At 36.1% G+C, this 22,310-nt stretch overlaps 1 protein-coding gene across 1 annotated transcript in view; it reads right to left on the bottom strand.

Moving 5' to 3' along the window:
* Window positions 1-22,310, bottom strand: part of SNTG2 (syntrophin gamma 2) — a 129,016-nt gene that overhangs the window by 72,090 nt on the left and 34,616 nt on the right. Inside the window, exons 7-8 of the mRNA XM_051613790.1 lie at window positions 13,305-13,392; window positions 7,793-7,884 (exon numbers count right to left, since the gene is read on the bottom strand). Of these exons, the coding sequence (XP_051469750.1) occupies window positions 7,793-7,884; window positions 13,305-13,392 (180 nt within the window). The remainder of the gene's footprint in view (window positions 1-7,792; window positions 7,885-13,304; window positions 13,393-22,310) is intronic.

The following is a 22,310-nucleotide window of genomic DNA, read 5'->3' as shown; positions in this document are numbered from 1 at the left end:
AGCATTTGACTTGTCTCAGAATTCAAAGGGGTTTATCAACAGTATCAAGATACCTGTGCATTCCTTTGATGCAGCATCACTTCAGGAGAGGGTCTGTGTTTATTTACTCTTAATGGAATGCTTAGATGCAGGTGCACAATTCTGTGACAGCTTTAAGAAGATAGTAATTATCTGGTGAAGTATGCATCACCAAATCATTTAATAGTTAGAGGAAACAAGCTCTTCCAGACGAATTAACAATTTGGACAAGTAATTTGATGTCTTTAAAATTCAGTGAAAGCAGCTACTTTTAATTATACAGCTCTATTTTACATTATTTTAATTGACAGACATTTAATTAAATGGGAAGAAGATGAAACCCTCCCCTTATATCACAGATAAGAAACACTAATTTAATTCTAATGCTGCATCACGTGCATGCTTTTGAAATTTAATGAGTGCTCTTGCAGACATTTAATGCTTTTTAATTAAAGGGTGGTTTTGCAGACACTAAGCATCTATATATGCTGTTTACAAGGAGAGTCTGTACAGCAGTATGTGTTAGGGACTTACACTGCCCTAATCTCTGCAGTAGCTACACATATAAATCCATGGGATTACTATTCCACCAGTGAAGAACAAATTAAAAACATTTCAATTGTGTAAGTTTCTCTTGAAGTGATTTACAATGGAAATATTAATGAATATTTCATTACAGCTGTGCTGCTAGGAGTTATTACAGTATTTTTTTAATGAACAAGTAAGGTACAAGTTGGGATAAAATGTTTTTATAGAGTAAACACGGACTATTGGACAGAATTTTGCACCTTTTTCTTTAATTTGTTTCCCTTGGGCTACTATGTAATTGGTTCCTGAATAACCTTAACAACCTTGCCTGGAACACCTTTCTAGATTTATTTTTCCTTAGGGGTATGGGACAGGGAGGCAGTTATATTAAAATTCAGCACCAAAAGCAGGAAGTAATTACGTCTCTTCTCAAACTGTAATGGCAGTCAGAGATAAAAACCCAACATTAAAAGTATGTAAGCAAAAGAATAGAAAAATATATGTTGAGATTATTATTGTGCTACACTATACATTCGAGTGTACTTGAACTTCAGCTATTGCAGGCAGCTTTTGGCAGCCTTTTGTATCCCCAAATAGAGCATGCTGTCCTTGCTTAGAAAAATTAGGTCAAGGTTAGGGAAACTTTGAACTTCACACAGTGTGCACATCCCTTGGGGCTAATTTGAAGCTTGACTCTGGCTTGAATAGCTAACTAGGAGCTCAGTGTCAATTTTGTTACAGGAACTGGTGGAATGACACTGAACGAAACATTGTGCATTTTTTTTGCGTCCTCAATTCTCCTATCATTTTTCACTATAAACCATTTATACCTGAACTGCTGGAGTTCATCTATTCTAACATCAAATGTAGAAACAGGTCATCACTCTATGGTTCTCTGTTTCCACACTGATCATTACCAGGACGTGGTATTTGGGACAGTAATCAAACACTAACTGGGATAAGAGTGTTGTTTAGGTTTTTTTTAAACAAAAAAACAAACAACAACAAAAAAACACAGAAAGAAAAAGAGGAAAAGTGAACGAGAGAGAAAGTGAAAGTGAGAGAGAAGAGAAAGAGAAAGAGAAAGAGAAAGAGAAAGAGAAAGAGAAAGAGAAAGAGAAAGAGAAAGAGAAAGAGAAAGAGAAAGAGAAAGAGAAAGAGAAAGAGAAAGAGAAAGAGAAAGAGAAAGAAAGAGAAAGAGAGAAAGAGAAAGAGAAAGAGAAAGAGAAAGAGAAAGAGAAAGAGAAAGAGAAAGAGAAAGAGAAAGAAAGAGACAGAGAGAAAGAGAAAGAGAAAGAGAAAGAGAAAGAGAAAGAGAAAGAGAAAGAGAAAGAGAAAGAGAAAGAGAAAGAGAAAGAGAATTTCTTCCAACACTTCGGATTCCTCATTCAGCCTTAAATCTCACTAATGCTACTGCATGTATTTCTATTTAACCAAGGGCTTCTGATACTCCCTGCTAAGACACATGAAAGATGACAGCTTTTTCATCACCGTGTTGGCAACAGGTGAGAAATGGTCATAATTCGTTTACTCATACAACAGAGCTTCAACTTCTCTTTATAATTGAGGTCTCATCTGAAGTGGTTAATTTTGCACATTTGTAGTCATAGGTAGGAGAACAGGTAATAAGAGAAAAGAGAGATGATTTTGTTCCAAGAATCAAATGCAAATTTAATTACTCAACAGCTCTCATTCTGTTCTCCTGAATATCATGGGCCAAACAGAAGAGTACCATTCCTTAATAAAAAAACACTGCTCTCCAAAACTGCTTTGTCTATCTGCAAATGAAAGTAACTCAATGCACTCAGTGCAACCTACAGAGCAATACCACTCTCCCTATAGCAGTTTCCTGGTGACTAGTCAGATGAATTGCTCCATCAATAAAGGAAAATATTACACTGCAAATATTTCATTCATAAGTGTAATTGAAAAAGAAAAAAGAAAATACATAAGGTTAAAGAAACTTACCCAATTTATATCAGAAATTATTTAAAAAGGAAAATAAAGTGGGCTTTCTGTCCTAAGCCATTTTCTTTTTACTGCTGCTGCAAACTAAAATAAACACATTCTTAAGAGCTATGAGAAACAATGCATTCATGTGACAGGGCTGGGTAAGGGGAAAATATGTATCATTAAAAAAATTAAACCAGATACCTAACAAATACAAGTTACTGTTCTCTACTTGGCATATTATTTTCATTCTGATCCTGCTGCACTTCTTTCTGAAAGATAAATAACAAAGCCATAACCTTTTATCTGACCTTTCTTGCTCTTTGACTTTTATTCCAGTGGAAACAGACTTGGATTCAGGCCAGTCCAGCTGAAAAAATTGAAGCTGCCTTCTTTGAAGGCGTGTGAGTATCAGGCTAATGTTCAGTGGTTTAAGTTAATAGTTTTTAAACAACTATTAGGTGTAATTAAGCAGCAAATACTGTTCAGTATTAATTTATTTAGCAGCTAATAAGATTTTCTTCATATTTTCAATGCCATATTTCCTTTTACCAGCTTTTCTTAAAGCTCTTAAATTAAAAAAAAAAAAAAAAAATCCTAAAACCGAATTTGACTTTACTGAGAAATTAAACAAGTGTTTAATTTCTGTGCAGAAGAAATGACCAATCTGATCAATCAGGAGTTAAATATTAGAAGAAATAAGTCTGCTGAAAGGGTAAGAAGTGATGGGGGAGATCAAAAGATAAGATTTTTAAAGGTACTTTTTACTTCATTGATGTCACAAAGTCCTAATGAACTCTAATCAGGATCAGAAAAACACAGCACTTTCAATAGCTAAATCTAAATTAAGCAATTTCAGAGCATTTCCCCAACTATTCTATGGTATTGGACTAGGAAGGTATTATTTAATAGGCTTCTTCCAGCTTCTACTGCTATGATTTTTGAGAGGTGTAACAAGAAACAGAAATTTGGATTGTTTTTCTCCATAGGTGGAAAGGAAACAAATCAATTTTTATTGGAGAAAAAGGTGCACACTTTTTTGTATTGTGTTTATTGTATTTCATAAAGGTGCTCAGCACAGCAGCAGTCTAAAATTTAAGTGTAGCTAGCTATGTCCATCTCTTTTAAGGTCCTCTTGAGCAACCAAATGAAGACATGGGGATCATTACTTTAACAAGAGTAACCAGGGCTGTACCTCTAAGTGAGCTCTTTTTTTGGTATTTATTACATTAATTACATTTATGCATGTATATTACCAAATGATACACTGAACTGGAAGTCAATTTAAAGTTACATTGTTTTCATATTGGAAGAGAAAGTAATGGATTTTCAGATCAAGAGTTGGCAGAGTCTATCAGTATCACATATGAAACCATTCTAACAGAAATGGTATTGATCTGAAATCCTGAAACTATTCTTTTTTAAAGTGAGCTACTGGATGATAAAAACGAAGAATAAAATAAAACTTCAGAATTATCAATAGTGTGTTTATACTGAATTGGAAGACACTACAGGAACATTCAAAAAATAAAACTAGTGAAGCTTTCAGATGTAGGGCACCAGTTCAATCTCAGTGTAATGGTCACGTCACACACTCCACTGAAGTATCCATCAGAATAGCTTTCACAGAATCACAGAATTGTTCTGGTTTTAAAAGTCCTTTAAGATCATAGAGTCCAACTGTTAACCCAACTCTGCACACTCCAGTGCTAAACCATGTCCATAAGCACCACATCTACACCTCCAGGGGTGGTGATTCAACCACCTCTCTGTGCAGCCTGTTATAGTGTTTGATAAATCTTTCAGTCAAAATGTCCAATCTAAACCTACCCTGGCATAACTTGAGGCTATCTCCTGTCATCTTATGTCTTGTTACTAGAGAAAAGTGACCGACCTTGCTACAACCTCCTTTCAGGTATTTGTAGAGAATGGAAAGATCTCCCCCTAAGCCTTCTTTTCTTCAGCCTAAACAATCCCTTCACGACTGCCTCCCAAGGGACTCTCTCAATCAGTCTCCAAAACAGTCTCGACTCCCCTTTCTTGCATCTTCTTCCTTTTTTGCTTTTACACACTTGGGTCCTAATCATAGAAATTCTCTCACTCTGCAACCAGAACTACCATAGACATAAAACATTTAGCATCCTACTGGTCCCACCAAGAGGTAAGCATCTGTATTTTTTCTTTTTCAAAGCCTGTACTTGGTGTTGAAGTAGGCAATGCCTTTTTTTAAAAACAAAACTTCTAAATTTAACAGATGAAAAAAAAAACAAAACTACCAAGGAAAAAATACTTTAAAGCAATTTAGAAAAATTTAAGTTCCTGTTTAGTTTCACTTAACCAACTAAAGATACGCTGTAAAAATTAGAGTTCCTAAATTACATAAACAATGACAAATCAGAAAAGCTGGATTTTCAAATGAATGAAAACCTACTACATTCTCCATTTACATTGTAACTATCATACTATGCAAAGGTATCTTAAACAGGAATTTGTTTTATTTCCAGTCTCTCTTTTTTTCTTACCCCCAGTTTCTGGGGGTAACATCTGGCTGGAACATTGAACATATTTGGAGATCTAGGAGAATAGCTCTACAAGATTTTCTTCACTGTTTTGTAGTTAGAATCCTTCAGGTAAACAACCTGTAATCACTAGCTTAGAGACTTACTCCTCTGAACATTTTATGGTCCCCTCTGAAATTCCACATTGTGTTTAATAAACCAGATACAGATGAATGTTTCTGCCACTACCACATAGCAAGTATTTGTCACAGTGCCCAAGCACAAAATAATTAGGTGTGAAGAGAGCACTTCAGCTCATTTCTCTGTGTTCCAGAGAACCCTGTTAAAGTGCTATACCGCCAACTGCTCTGATATCATAGGGAGGATGTATATCAATCCTGAAGATGATATCACATCACATATAACAGATGCTTTACAGAAGAGGTGATACAGATATAGTTAACGCAGGCAAGCTAGCACCAGAACGGAAAATGGTATAATCATATTAGGCAGAAACAGCTTGATGTTAACATAGCTAAACTACTGTCTATAGGAAACAACGTAGTAACACCACAACAGGTTCTATTGTGTCATGTCAATCTTACAGCCTGAACACAGCATTAGATAAAGTGCCTCTGTATTATTGTTTTTCAGAACAGATGTGCTGAATGACAGTTTGGTAAAACTGGCTGATTCCTTACCTCTCATTCCTGTATTTTCCTTTACATTGTGTGCTTTTTGGAGCTGTGCTTCTATGCATAAATATGTGTGCATTGTCTAACATGGCATGGGTCTGACTGTGGTTAGGAAGGTTCATACAACTGCAACACGGTCTTACAAGTTGTAATACTCAAAGTGAGTCAGATCTCCCCTACTACAGTGATGTTAAAAAGGGTTTTAAAAATCCTTACCCTTACAGGGCAATACCATTACAGGAAATTTCATGTTTGCCCTTCCTTTAGCATAAAAATGAAAATACTTAATAAGGAAAGAAGCAGCATTCACTAGCGGGTAGTTGAGAAACACTTATAACCACTTCTGAAGATCTGATCATAGCTCAGTTGCATTCACAGCTTAGTTTGATAAAAGTTTGACCACACACATCAAAAGCCTGCTCAGAATACTTGGAAACTTGCTTTTGCATTTCACAATAATAATTTGACCATTTCATTTTGTTTCCTATGACAGGAGATTATGACTATTTTGTTAGGCTAGATACAAGGTAGATTGTTTTGCTTCATTTGACTTCTTGTCATAATGTCTGGTGCATACTTGGCTCCTCATGTGACTATATCAAGCTTCAGAAAAACTAAGTGCCGTATAAAAACAAGATAGTACCTTAGTGTTCCCCTTTTCATACTTTCTGTTTTTCAAATTATATTTCAAGCACAGTCTTTTGTGTGCTACCTTGGCAACTAACTCTAAATCACTCTATTACAAGTCTACAAAACTCCTGTCACTTTTTTTTTTTTATAATGCATAGAATTCTAAGTGTGTAATTCCCACAGTACAATCATAACAATTATTGAAAGTTATTATGGCACACTCACTCAAGCACTTAATATGCATTCATTTACTAAAAAATGCTCATGCAATCACCTGACCATAGCCCTCTTCCTGTAACATAAGATCTTTGCATAAAGGACTTTGTTGCAGAGCACCTGGCAGACAGGCATTTCACAATGCTGGACCTTGAGGACAGATTGTGATTCTTAAGCAAGACAACAGTACAAGGTAAATAAAGGTAACAATTATCTGGATTATTAAAAACAAATAAATATTAAAACTTCTGTATCTATCATCAGTTTGAATCCCAAGCACTAAGATACAGATATCAGAGCAGAAAAGCATATTTAGATTTATTTATTTCTCATATGTATATAATGTATTTATATTTTGATATATGTATTTATCAGATGAAAACAAACCTTAAGAGACACAGTGCTCAAAAAAGTACCAGCTTGAGAGAAATCCAACAAGCACCAGACACTGACATCTCTGACAAAGTAGGAAAGAAAAGAGAAAACCAAGGAAAGAAGCAGCCTTCACTCCATTCACTGGGCATTCCTTCTGCAAAATTTAATATCCAGCTGAAAGACTACAGCTGAGATTTGCTAAGAGCTAAACAAGTTTTGAGCATGAAGATCCATGTCCTTGTATAGTTGGTATTTACATCTTCGATCTTAATTTTTAAAAGACCAACAATGTTGCCTATGAAAACATCCTATTTTCTTTGACTTGGGTGAATGGTATTTATCCTGGAGAAAGAGTATTTTTTCTCCTCACAATGCTGCAATTAATTAAATCATATCTGTTCACTGTAGAAAAAAATAACTGAATATCCTCTGGACTAAAGCAGAAGATCTTTCCCCTCCCCCTAAGTTTGCTTTCCCATTTTATTTCTTTCTTTTTTGCCCCTTCTTTCCTATCATAAAATTTGCTTCAATAATTCATCTTTACATTATTTTCTGAATTCCATGTACATTTCAGCATCTCTACCTGGACTAAATTCAACAGCACAATACAAAGTATGACAAAAGTTCACATTAATTAAAACCTAAAAATAATTAAATCTTACTGTGCTCATTCCTACAAGCTGGGCCACACGTTGACTACTTTGTAAGCACAGAATTTTACAGATTATGCACTGAAAATCAATTTAAAAAACAAACTAGCACGTAAACAACAACAAAACCAAAAATAGGGTAGTCTTACAGTCCTGCACTAGAATTTTGAAGCTCAGAATGGGAAGAGAACTTGCATAGCTTACACCATGTTTATATTATTCATTTGCTTACAGTGTTAGTTGAGGTTCCATTTAAATGTAAGCCACTGTCAAAGAGAGGTGATGAAGCTCCACTGCTGTGATCACTGGATGGTCCAGGGGAACCTGAAAATCAAATAAAGAAAAATAATTCCTTATGAATTTTATAAGGACAGTCAGTAAAATGTCCATACGTTATACTTTATGTCTAGAAAGAAAATAGGTACCTAGCTATCATTTTATAGAAGCTGTGCTCATGGGAATTCCTTGTATGCTTAGCTGTTTGCAGGATTAAGCCTTTTTTCACTGAGAATGACATATTCAAAACTAAGTAAGAAATTCAGTTACACAAATCCCTTTGATTTAATAAATACATTTCCTTTTGAGTCTTGACAGTCTCACCTTGGATGGTATTCATAAACAAAGCTAGTAAGAAACTCTCAGGCAAGTACTAACTGTACACCTACATACACTTTATAAATGGATTTATATATTTTTTAAAATGTCAATTACTTTCAAGAAAAAATGCACCTTCTCAAACTGAGAAATGAAAAGCAACCAGTCAACATGAAATGTTGATACTATGTTAATATTTTAAGATTATACAGTTATATTCTTCAAGATACTTTTTCCTTTATCAGTTATGCATCATGATCCTGCTTCAGTCCTTAAAAGTGACTCCAGGAAATCTTCAGACTTTTGTAACATACAATAATGGAAAAAGCATAAAGTCACATCACTGTGTAATTTTCGCTTAAATGTAAAATGTTAACCTATAGCACCAATAATATGCAATTACTGTCAGACAGCACTTGGTCTTCTTACTAAAGCACGTAAAATCAGTTTCACAGCATTATATTAATCACCACTGAAAAGTCATTTTTCCACCCGAAGAAGTCACTTGATATTGCCTGCAAATAATTTCATATTAATATGTCTCTCAAGTCTAACATCATAGAAGTCAAAAAGTCATTCTTAGTTATCATTTTTGTATGTATTCTACATAGCTGGAAGATTTAGCAAAATGGAACTCAGTTCAACAGAAGCTCATTTTCTCCATGACAAGTCTCTGTCAATTCAGTGCTGAGGTCTCAGAACTATACTCTGAATCCTGAAGTTTCAACACTGTTTTCATTGGGAATTCTTTCTGTGCAGTGTTAGATAATGTCAGCAGAAGGAACCATTACGCTTTGTTTGGATGGGTCTAAACCAAGCACTGACTTTTGTAGCTAGCTACTACATTTTGTAGCTACTATATGTGCACAGTAGACCACACAGAGTTATTTCCAGACTCACAGATGACCACAGTGACTTGATGGAAGAGAAGATAATTTCTACTTTTCTTTTTAGAAATAAAAATAATGAAATTAAGAAGGTGACATTAAATTCACCACTGAAGAGTCTGCTTGTTAAGGCAGTGTCTCTGGCAGCAGACAACTACAACAGGTCCATGAGTCAAACAGATTCTTGAAGTGTAATTATTTCAATTCTCCAGCAATTTGAACTTATCAGAAGACAGGGATTTTAGTATTTTCAAATATCTATATCCAGGTTTCAGCATGATGCAAAATGATGTATTAGATGTTTTCTTTTTATTTATTTTTTTTTTAAAGTAAACTGACATCCACTGCATGGGAAAAGTAAGATTATAAGCTAAGCAGCAACTTTCCCTCCTCCCACAGTGTCCCTGCAGACTTGCTTTTCAGTTCAGCAGCTTTCTTTGTTTTTCTGAGTCACAATAAACTTCACAGTCTCTCACAGGCTTTTCCTCCTCCAATACTTGATTACAAAAAAGTTCTGAAGTCTTTTAGTCTACTGCCTGCCTAACCTGCATCACTCACTAAAGGACTATTCTCCTTCATGGTTTCATTCAGCATTTTAGAAGCTCCCCATGTATAAGCTCAACTGTTTTCATGGAAGGAAGGTGCAGTGCTCTGATCCCTCCAAGGAACTCTGCTTGCCTTCCCACATGACAGCCCTATAGCAATCAGGTAGTCTTCCCTCCCTGCTCTCAGAAGAAAACACAGTATTTACACACACGATATACATGATACAAAATATACTAACACGAAGTAAATCTTATACTATCCACTAGTCTAGCACAAGTAAATGAGACTCCAAATCAATATTAGATACCAGGTATCAAACGCTTGAACATTAATTTAAGAAAGATTATCAAAACAAAGTGTTTATGTAAAATAAAACATCTGCTATGGGTAACTCCCCTCACCATGAGTACCATACAGTATCCTGATGGGTGCTGATGCCAGGAAAAAATGGTATTTGGCATGTTGCGAGGCTTCCAGCAATCATTACTGCCTAGCTCTCCTCCTATCCCACCCAAATCATAGTTAGATGCCCAGCCTATGAGAAATGAGAACTTACACTTTTACAGGCTTCATCTGTTTAAGTTGCTCATTCTCACCTGTGGAATGTTTGTTCTTTGGAGAATTCTAGGTTAGGAATAAACCGGTGGTCAAGGAGATCTTTGCCTGATCTGCATCTGAGCAATAGCTGAGTATACTCAGGAAAAAAACCAAACACCTTACCTTGTAAGGTAAGAAGAGGTCAGAAAGAGAAAAAGATAATAAGGAATCTGCAGTTCACAAAAGACACTGAGATGCCCCTGGGGGTAGCAGAACTCCAACATAATGGAAAGAAACTTTGTAAAGATTACAGGGGATTTTGCACATCTAGTAGTAACTCAGGAAATCACCAAGCTAGATGACATTAAACCTAAAGCAAGAGCTCATTTGCAGTGGTACAGATAGGAGTTTTAATAAATTCTTTAAACAGAATCACTGAGATTTTTCAACTTAAAAATTTAGGTTCTACTCCTGATTTTAATAAAGCCTGGATTTTATTTTTAACTTTAAAAGCCTTAAGCTTTCTAGAAAGGTCTCTATTAAAGCTCTGGTCAAATTAGAATCCCATCAACAGCTGGTTGTTTATTTCAGTTAATGGATTACCTTAAATCTCTAAACATTGAACAAAACCCCCAAAATGTAAGACAGCAGACAAGTGTACAGAAAGTAGTCAGTGAGACTTTGGAACAATTTGTTTTATGATCATCATTGCTGAATGATACTAGAGACTTCTTGTATATAAATAAATTCTCATGTATCTAACTTGCTAATATTGTCATAGGCAACCTCCAATAGACAAAAAGCCCATTCCAATACAACTACAAAACTAAAATTAAAAACTCCTAGTAATTTTTAATTACAACACAAGCTTTACAACTTCTGAATATTCTGATAATTAGGTATAGCTATCAAAAAAGGAAATTCTGAAGAGAGGTTGTTTTACCATAAAATATTCAGAAGAGTCTTCCCAGCAGCAGTGAATCTTATCTAAAAGGATCCTACAAGCCCTGTTCAACTCTGGGAGGGGTAATGGACTTAGCTCCAGAGAATCCTTAATGATTGCACCCCAGGACTGATGCCACAATATTCTGTAACAGGCTAACAAATAACCCTTCTAGCCACTAATAACTTCCTGACCCAGCTCCAGAAAACAAAATTACTTCCTTTGGTTACCAGAAACACAAGTCTATCCTCTCTCTAGCTGACAGTAACCTTAGAGCAAACCAGAGGCCATGGCAATGAGGAATTATCCTTGCTATGGAGCCAGACAACCCAATGAAGCAGCCAGTTAACAACCCTGCTGGCCCATGCCATTTCCTGATAAAGGCCTGATGACAGCTTTTTTTGAGAAAGATTTGCGTTGTGCAAAATTATATCAAGCATTCCACAGTGTTTTATTAAAAATGCTGATTAAATTCCTATGGCAGAGAATATTTGCTATCATAATTTAATTTTCCATTATAGACAGTTGCATAATTGTCTAGTAAGGGCCAAGAGTCCCAGGCAGCTGCGAAAGAGACAGTGATCAATTCTGGCATACCATCCTGGGCTAAGAGCTTCCTCCAAATACAGAAACAAGCAGTCCTTGTCTCAACCTTAAGTGACAGTTTATCAGTATCCATGTCTAAGCCCATGCCAAATCCTACATTCCTACATCCTAATGTTCACAATAATGAAAGAGTGAAGCGACCAGAAAAACGTGGTGAGAACTGTAGACAAATATTTCCCTGCTGTGACATCTTGTGCTTTTGCTGGCCATGGCATGACATAGTGAAGGGAAGGAAGAAGGAAACAGGGAGGCAGAGATTATTCCTGATGATGTACTTAGTAATCGTACTGGTTAACTGGAAGACACAACCGCAGCAGCTGGTCCAACCGAATGCTTGAAGGTAGGGGACCATATGCCTAAGTGTTATGGGATGCTAGGAAAGGCTAAGGTACTTCAAATTAGCTTGTTATAAGCAGCACTGATGCTTCATGACTAGAATTCTCTACTGTGCACAGTCTTGAGAAAAGCCTTTCTTGAAATGCGGTGGTTTGTCCCACCACTGGTGTTCTCCTTAAATGCAGTGTATGGCCCTAAAGCAGACCTATCCTCCATAATTTTCTACAACTTATTTACTTATTTCCTCATCACAAAAGGCATTATAGACATTAGTTTACAGTTGTCTGATGACCCAGTAGACAAGTAAAAAGATAAAATCTGAAGTTTCATTATAGGGAACAATGACCAGACAAAGATCTCCAAATGTAAATGTAAGATTTCTTCAAATATACATTCCATTTTCAGATGGAAATGGTATGCAGTAGGAGCTTAAATAAAGGTTTTAGCATTAAATGTTCAGTTCAGTAGAGGCCCACCAAGTTTGCTTTTAAGAGGCATAAGAATCTAGATGAACTGAAAGTCACTCTTCTAATGATAAGAGCTAGATATATGAGACCTATGATTCTGCTGAAATCAAGAAAAAACAATAGTCGAGCACAACTTATCTAAATCCCCAGAACAAGACATATTCTAAATCTGTTTTGCTTAATTTGCAAATAGAATCATATGTAAAATAAAGTGGTGCAATAAGATTAAGTAAGCTGATATATTAGGTACACTTTTCTACTTGCAACATTGATTTCAATTGAGTATCTTGAATACTTTTATATGCTAAGCAGAAGAACCAAAATTTTCCCTCATCTGCATTTTTCAAAAACAACTTACTATTGCTACTGTTACGTGCTCAGTTGTCATATTGCAATTCTGCTCCCTAACAAAAATAACCAAAAGATCAAAGAAATGTATTAAATATGCACAATTAATCTTATCTGTATGTTTGTAAGTGTCCTGAAAATACCTTGCAGTGTGAATGTATGATTTACATGTTTGTAAAGACTATTTTATTGTATTCAGGCAAAGCCTCTGTAGAAAAACTTTCAGCTATCACTCATGATTGTACTGTATTTTAATGAGGTTTTCAACTTTATTTTGAATGAACTATATAGAAGCAGTCTGTACTACTGTCTACAGTCATGCAGTATGCATTAGATTCTTATATTTTAAGCAATAAAATGCACACACAATTTTCTATTCCTCTGAAACACTCAAGAATTTAATCCCTCATTCTTTCATCTTATTACGAGAATAATGCAGAGAAGAAAACAAATTACTCCTATTTGTTAATTTCCTCTTACCTAACGGAAGCTTTAAAAATGATGGAGCTTCCCTGAGGTACTGAACAGTGATGGTAACTTCATCGCCAGCATTTCGCAGTAGGTGCACCTGTCAGTGTGACAAATAACAACTACTTTAAACCAAAGAACGACCTGTCATGGAAAGCACATTACTTAAAATGAAATCAGCAGCTCTGTTGATCTATAAGAAATTCAATATGAACATTTCTGATTGGGAATGAAGAATATATTGAAGGTGAAGCCACATCAACAAAAGGTAAGAGTAGGTAAGACCAATGGATCAGAGTAAATAATTTGGTGGGCAACTCAATTTTATATATAAGCTGAACATAAATTCTACAAACAAATTTTATATTTTTATAGGATAGTAGAGAAATGTGTGTTTATGTAGATCCATTAATTGTGTGTGTATACACGCAAACCGACACATAGAAATATGTGATATCTGGATCTTAAATATTTGGTTGGATTCAGGTAGGTGACACATTGAGCACATTACTAAATGTAGTCTTGGGTTTTGTGACTGTCTTCACTATCTGTAAGAATCTACTAACCAGGAGAGAACACATGTACACACACATATGTGTATAACACAGGTATTAAAACACCAGAATTTAATTAAAGGTATAGCACACTACCACAAAATAGCTTTTTGAAATTAATAACTTCAAATACCATATTTAATGGAACTCCTGTTACAAAGCAGAGGTGTTCCCCAGTTCCATATCCACAACACTCAGGATATAGGCATTGCATTAGGTTTGCATGTGGCCTGCATAAAGGGTCTGCAGCCCAGATCTTCTTTGCCACAAATGGACACTAATGCCTATGGTCTCTCATCTGAGCACAGCCAGACCATGCATGTATGGAGCAGAAAAGCAACTACAGCAAAGCAACTCATGTAGATATGTTTATTGCTCTAATGTTGTAGCTGGAGGAGGCTGGTGCTTGTGTTGCTTCAGACCACTATTCTAGCACAATTCCAGATGGGCCAACATCATGAGATGAAGGATTACCTCAAACATAACTCTTCCTCTTGTGTACCTGAAATAATGCTTATACCAGTGACTGATGTACTCACCCACATAAAAATACTGAGTTTATGCCTGATGGTTATGAAAACCCAGGATGGGTGAAGAAATCAAGTAAGCAGTCACACAGGCTAAGAATTTTAGGCTATAAAAACATGCTGGGAAAGAGTGAGCAAGAGAACTGACCATAAAAGCCACAATACTAATACTGAAGAAAATACCATCTGGACAGGGATATGCTCTGATTTGATTGATTAAGTGAGCAGAGATATGAATTACCCATATAAAGTACTGCTGCTGAAATCTTACTGTGTGCTGGACCTGTAACATCTATATCCTTAATAAAGACTTACAGTATCTGCCTCCATCCTCCTCACCCACCTTTCAGTTCATCAATGACTCCCATTGCTAACAATCTGCAGTAGCACTACTGGCCACAGAGCAGGTATGGAATGATAAAGTTTTGCATACCTTAAGTTAGGAATGCCAGCTCTGCAAGGGAGAAAGAAGAACTCACTAAGGTCAGAGAAAGCACATAACAGGTAGTCTGACCAGATTAGAGAGCTTGAGGAACAAGCACTTTCACTATTTTTCACAGGCTCAATCCACATGTAAATGATTTGCTATAAAAAATACAGCAGCTAGTGCTACCTACTGATCTAGTCATCCCCAGCACTCTGATGAGGTGTTCTCCTTAAGTCAAAGGTTTGATTTTATTACAATTGGTTACAAGAGAACCTGAGGTCTGATTATAAGAAAACAAAACAACAACAATAAAGAAGCAAACAAACAAACAAAAACCCAACAAAACAAAAAAAACATTGTGGAAAAAACACATTATGTTCATTGATATCTGACTAAACCCTCTCAGGATGATCACAACAGGTACTGTAGTACAGTAAAATCAGAATGCTTCTTGAAGGTCATAGGAGAGTGTGTCAGGGCTGTAAAACAAACCAAGGCATCTTGATTTTTAATGGATAATGAGAACTATGTCTCCTGAAATCCTCTGCCTCTTATTTCCTGTAATATTTTAGCCATTATTTATTACTTACTAAGGACTGAAGATGATTGGTACCTCTGCTAGTCCTACCCTACCATTACAAAGATAGTTCTTCCTTTTATCTGCAGACTGTTCTACATATAAAATATATGTATGATATAGATAAATGTCTGCTTGATGTATAAAAAAGCCTATTTTATGTATATTTAAATAGACATATATACACATATGCAAAGCTTTTAGTCAAGCTCTCACATTATTCTGAAATACTTCTGAAATTCTGCAGTAACTGGATAACATGTATCTGTGGGAACCGTGGGTCCTGATGGAGTCCATCCATGGGTCCTGAGGGAACTGGCAGATGCAGTTGCTAAGCCTCTGTCCATCATATTTGAGAGGTCATGGTGAGGTTCCATGAGAGGTGAGGTTCCCACTGATTGGACAAAAGGTAACACAGCACCTATTTTTAAAAAGGGGGAAAAGGAAGACCCAGGGAACTACAGGCCAGTCAGTGTCACCTCTGTGCCCAGCAAGATCATGGAACAGACCCTCCTGGAAAATCTGATAAGGCACATGGAAAATGAGGAGGTGAATGGTGACAGCCAGCATGACTTCACTAAGGGCAAATCATGCCTGACCAATCTGGTGGCCTTCTATGACAAGGCTACAGAGATGGTGGATGGTGGCAGAGCAGCTGACAGCATTTACCTGGATTTGTGCAGGGCATCTGACACTGTCCCACATGACATCCTGGTCTCCAAACTGATAAGACATGGATTTGACAGATGGACCACTTGGTAGATAAGTAACTGGCTGGATGGCCACACCCAGAGAGTTGTAGTCAATGGTTCAGTGTCCACGTGAAGACAAGTGATGACTGGTATTCCCCAGGGGTCAGTATTGGGACCAGTGCTGTTCAACATCTTTGCTGGAGACATGGACAGTGGGATTGAGTGTATCCTCAGCAAGTTTGCTGATGATACCAAGCTCTGTGGAGCAATTGACACCCTAGAGGAAAGGGATGCCATCCAAGAGGGACCTTGACACTAGACCAAGGTGCACAAAGCCTCCCGCCAGGGAGGGTATCAACAACCTATTCCAGCACCTTACTACCCTCATGGTGAACAATTAATACTTAGAATTCACTTTTGTAGTCACAACTGGCTTTTTCAAAAAGCCACAAATGTGAACCATTTTAATTCTTTGCCTTTGGAATAACAAGCTTTTAAACACAGCATATGAACAGTATTCCTTTTGATTAAGCAATGAATGTTTGCACACAAACATTTTTATTTTTCAAGAGATGAGTGGCAACAGCCTGACAGACATACTGCCAGACGTGCTTTTGGAAGATCTTAGTCAAATATTATAAAGAGAAATTCAGTAAAAAAACTGTATGGGAAAAAAACAAAACAAAACACCCCAGTAGATTAGAAACTACTGCAGAGCATGAAATTTGTTTTTATTTATTTATTATTTAAAATTATATTTTTAAAAGGACAGAACTCCAATATTACTGTTTTGGTTTAAAAATAACAAGCAGTAATACCTTAAAAGATACTAATACTGTGTCATACCGTCCTGGAGCTACTTTGTATTCTTAGGTAGTGTCTGAAGAGACAGTAGTATTGAACCACATACACCCTAAGAAAAAAAAAATCAATTTCAGTGCCTACAAGAAAGTATTAACAGTATGGAAGGTTACTAAATAATGCACTGCTCTGTGGTGCTGAAGCTTTTGCATAAGTTCATTAAGACCAAAATGACAAATCCAGTAGCTCTGGAGTAAAATTTGCTGTTGGGTTATTGCTTTACTTTAGTATTAATATAAAAGGAGAATTGTAAAAATGAGTGGGTTTTTTAAATTATTATTTTATTAAATATATTTACTGCAGCTACTGTTTGTGTAAACACTTATTTGAGTGTTCATATGTATGACAAAAGGGCACCAAAGGAAAAACTGGCTTTTTATGCTGGCTCTCATTCACAGATTTCGCCTATCTCTAAGTGTATTAATCAAGCCAGGATTTATTTTGCTTCTCTTTTTCACATGCACTTCTCAAGAATGGAACAGAGAGAATGTTAAAAATAGAAAAAGGAACTTCTAGATCTCACTTCAGCCCAGAGTCAACAGAGAAAAATGTAACACATATTTTTAGGAAAACCAAATGTGTTTTGTTGCCTCATTTGTACTGTCAAAACCCATTTTAGGGAAATCCTATATACCTTACTCAGGCAAGGCAAGTCAATGGCACAATTCGTAGCTGATGTGCATTATTTTTGCTTGCCTTAAACCTTTAAACATACCTGAACATTAATATTTACACTGCTCAGAGACTTAGACAAGGTTTTGACTGTTTAAATCACGTTCTCTCTTTTTATAGATCAGAACCATAACAGCAATTAAAACTGAAAAGGAACATGTCTTTGATGAATGAATTCATCCATATGGCCCTTTAGCTAAGATCTACTCTGAGAACCAAAGTCATATCGTTACATTTGGCTATTTAAAAAATTTACTCTAAAGCAGTCATTACTATTTTTTCTAGAAATCAGTAAAAATCTTAAGATAAAAATGAGTCATCACCTGTAGGTTCCTAACTGTAAATAAGGAGAATCTGGATGATAACCTTATACCTCAAAATATCTGAAGTTAGATCTGGCTTGATCTTATCTTGCATCTGAAGATGTGCCATGGTTTGACTCAGGATTAGTAATTAAATGAGTGACAACAGCGCTCTTGATCTCCTTCCCATCCCACCCAGGTAGAGAAAGGAGAGAGAGAACAAGGAGAGAGACTTTCTGGATTGAAAACTAAACTAGACAGCTGTAACTAAATAGTAATGATAAAGAATATATGTACAAATATACGCAAGTATGTTTAGGAATGTGCAAAACCCCTACCACCTCCCCCCAGCCCCAGCAACTCCGACGGCATCTCCTGAGCTGTGAGCAGTCACGAAATGTCCCGGAGATACCGGAGAGAGTGGCAGAGAGACAGGAGCTGAGGGCAGAGTTGTGAGGGTCAGGAATGCACGGGCCTAGGGATCAACAGTGATGGAATAATGGAGTCCTCCATGGATGCTGGCCATGGCCAGAAGAGAAGGGAAGAAGAAGAAGGAGGGCTTGACTTCCATAATCCCAGAATTTATACTGTCACATTTATGGATGGAACATTCTCGTTGGCCAGGTTTACCACCTATCTAGTCTGCTCCTCCTTACAGGAGGGCTGCAGATAGGATGCTTCTGCTCCTTTAGTGTCTGAAGCAGCACAATCAACAAGTGGAGCAAAGTGTCCTTGGTCTCTCAGCAGTAACTATAAGCATTTGGGCATTATCAGCCCATCAGCTGGAAAACTTGCTGCTACTTTCAGCAAGTGTGCTGCTTAAAAGAGAGTGCACTAAAGGAAAAAAAAAAATCAGTAAAAAGAAAATTGGTTTCATCCTGGCTCAAATCAGGAAAAGATGAAAATTTAATATTAAACACCTAACTCAGACTAAAAGTCTGAAGCAAAAATTCTGAAGTAGAAGGAAGTGAATTTCGAGTTAATATTAAATTTTCAGCTCTCTCTATGAGTAGGCAAGGAAGACGCATGAAAAACAGAGACCTCACAGAACAAGAAGTCTTTAAAATGACAGCAGGAGCAAAGCAGCTTTAAAAAAGTTTATACATTAAAATTCGATTGCAAACAGTATTGGAAAACCATGAAGCAGAATTATGTTAGTTCAAGAATGACTTATTGACACTTGCCTCTTTTCCACTGGCCAATTAGGAAGTGGTTTCCAATACATACTTCTGATTCTTATCTTCTTAGCTTTGAAGTGTTCAGTGAGCAATATTCTCTTCCTTAATGCTTAGTTTGCTACTTTAAAAGAAGCATTTCTGTCCAAACAATTTATACAAATATGCTAGGAAAACAACAGTCAGTTTATTAATTCTGCAGTTATTTGCAACACTCTTCCAGTTTTTCTGTTTTCACTTAGCTATCTTATCCTATTATCAGATCTAAAATTATTTTTACAGAAACCTATCACAGATACCCTGTATAATTATATACCATGATTCAAATAGCTTTCTCTTACACTTCACTACTTTCCCAATACTAGTCTTTGACATTTGTGTATGTGCCAGAAGACATCTGTAGCTTTCATATCCATTGATCAAATTACAGAATCAATTACACAACTTGATACAATATTGATAATAAGTCAACCCACTCCTTTTTTGAAAATCTGCCCAAGCAATACATGTTAGTATGTGGTTTTACTGTCTCAGACTGTGATGAATAACTAAATTATTAGCTTTCTATATGGCTAGTGGAAGATAATCCACATATACATATATTTAATTGAGAGTATATTTCTAATTCACTCAGTCTCTTCCTATTATGAGAGGAAAGATTCAGGGCAGCATTTTTAAGACAGATCCTTACTGTAATGTTCTGTAACCTGAATATATGGATCAATTTATCTCCTTTTTCCCGCCCCCCCCCCCCCAAACTGAGTCTAGTAGGATGCTCTACCTTAGTGTGCCTGCCTCAGTTTCTTTTTATGATTCAATTGCTCAGTCTCTCAGTTTTGCAGCCCTGGGCCTGGAGTAGTAAGATTCCCATAGGAAAGGAAAGGGCCTAGCAAGTTCTGAACTGGCAACAGCCTTGAAAGTACAAACAGAAGGCTGAGTTGATGTTTGTGACAGCAGTTGATCTCCGCTGTTGAAGAATACAGAGCCCTGTTTTTTACCTGTTGTTTTACAAATATACAATATAGTTCAATGAACAAAAACTTAAAAAGATGAGATAAAGCATAGGAGAAAATAGGAGAAGCAAAAAATTATTTTAGTAAGTATTTTCTGTCCAGAACATTGTCACTGCTACAACATAGTAACAATAATGACACAGTACTGCACTGTTACTTGTACCACCCATAGATAGTAGTACTGTACTCTCATCCCTCAACTGCAATGTAAAGTCCTCAAGCAATAAAAACAAGGAGAGAGCTGACCAGCATCAGATATGCATGGACACTTCAAAATTATCCAGAAAAATACAGAGAATAATGTTAAATTTACCAATAATGTTATTAATGATCACTTGTAAATTAAAAAGACTTACACTAAGGAAAATGGCATGACTGCAGACACAGAAAATTTAGCTGCAAGGTTAGAGTTACAAAGGGAATGATAGCCCTTAATGGGCATGTTTTTTCAAGAAGCTGATAGGTAAGTGTTTTATATTATTATGAATGAGCAATATAGATTATTAAATTATGACTCCTATGTGAAGTTCACCATTAAACCCAGCACTTTTCAACATGAAAATCGTGCTGAAGCAATCAGTTTCCTTGAATACAACACACAGATTTTATACTTCAGAAAAAAATACAGAAAGACAAAAGAAAATTCTTAAGTGGGCAGGTAGCAATTCTTCAATTTGGGCTGCATATGTATTTTGTCAGATATATCTTACTGGGACAGATGTCAGTGAGTAGTTGAGACATTTAGACCCCATGAACAAGATTCCTATTGCACCATGAGCTCTGCACCCAAACCTCTGTGCTGCTCCACTCCTTGCTATCATCTATGAGCTTTCTCATGACATTCTTGTATTTCAGAATGAGCTGGGGTTCACCGCAAGGTTTTACCACAGGTCATAAGTCACAACTGCCTCTATGGCTACAAGTATATAAAAACCAAGCAAGTACAGAACAACTGCACTATACGCTAAGAGAAGTCATAAAATGCTTGTCAGAGAATCAGATATAAATTCAAAGGCAGAAAAGATATTAATTGGAGACAAAAAACACAGAAAAGAGACTGGGGGTTTTTCCATTTCTCCTTATGGTTCATTTTATTTGTTATTTTCTTTTTCTCCTACTATATTAATATAGATTTGCTGACATTCACATCTTACCAATGAGACCCTTTGTCTCAATGAATATCTGAAGAATCCACCTGTCATGGTGGATATCTGACAGCAATCAGTATATATGTTCCAGACTGGGCACTGAAACCATAGAGAACATTAATAATCCAATTAAAAAATAAAAAATACTAATCTCTGAGAAACTATCTAGTATCGGTTTTAAAATGTGCCCCCCCACCCCATCACTTACCTATCAAGGAAATGCAGCTTAAGGAAATTTTCACAGATTTAAATTGCACTGCAATTTCTCTTAGTTCCCTCAATTAGCACTTTTCTCTTATTTGTGTCTACAATTAAAGATGTTTTTTAACCAGAAAGCTTCTTCATCAATTTAAATAAATAACACTGCTCCTGTATGATATAATTATCATGAATAAAAGACAAAAAAGGAAATTATTTAAATGATTTCTCAGTATTTTGTACATTATTTTTTCTATAGAATTACACACTTTAGTCTGTGTTTCACTTCAAATCAATGCTTGCATAAATATATGGGATATAGAAGATGTTGATACATATTGTGTATTGGAAAATCTGCTCTTAAGCAAATCAGCTGTTCCCCAAAGCAATGGAAGTATAAATGAATTAAGGCTAACTACTACCCACCCCTGAGAAAGTAAGTTTTGCCATCCTTAAAAAAATTCCAAGAACATCGGGGAACATTACAGGGACTTCTTTCTGGAAAACTAGGTCAGCCTCAACTGTTGTCAATGTGCTATAACTGAGAAGAAATCAAAGTCACAGAACTCATAACTTTAGAACAAACAATATGTTTTACTGCTCATCTACTGTTCATCTACTGTTATATATTACTTCTAAAAAGAAACAATTGACTGAGGTATCAAAAAATCAAAACAGACAGAAATATCAAATTACCAGAAAACAACCATACAAGTCTTTGATTCAAACTCTGTTAAACGATTACTGATATACCTGTTATGTCAGCAACACATACTATAGTATCAAAGTGCCACTTGCAGTTCAAACACACATATACATATCTGACTGAACGTGACTGGAAACGGGTATATTTAGGTGGAATTAGAATCTGT

This window comes from Apus apus, chromosome 3 (assembly GCF_020740795.1).
Source record: "Apus apus isolate bApuApu2 chromosome 3, bApuApu2.pri.cur, whole genome shotgun sequence".
NCBI lineage: Eukaryota > Metazoa > Chordata > Aves > Apodiformes > Apodidae > Apus > Apus apus.
This window is presented reverse-complemented; position numbering and strand designations above follow the sequence as displayed.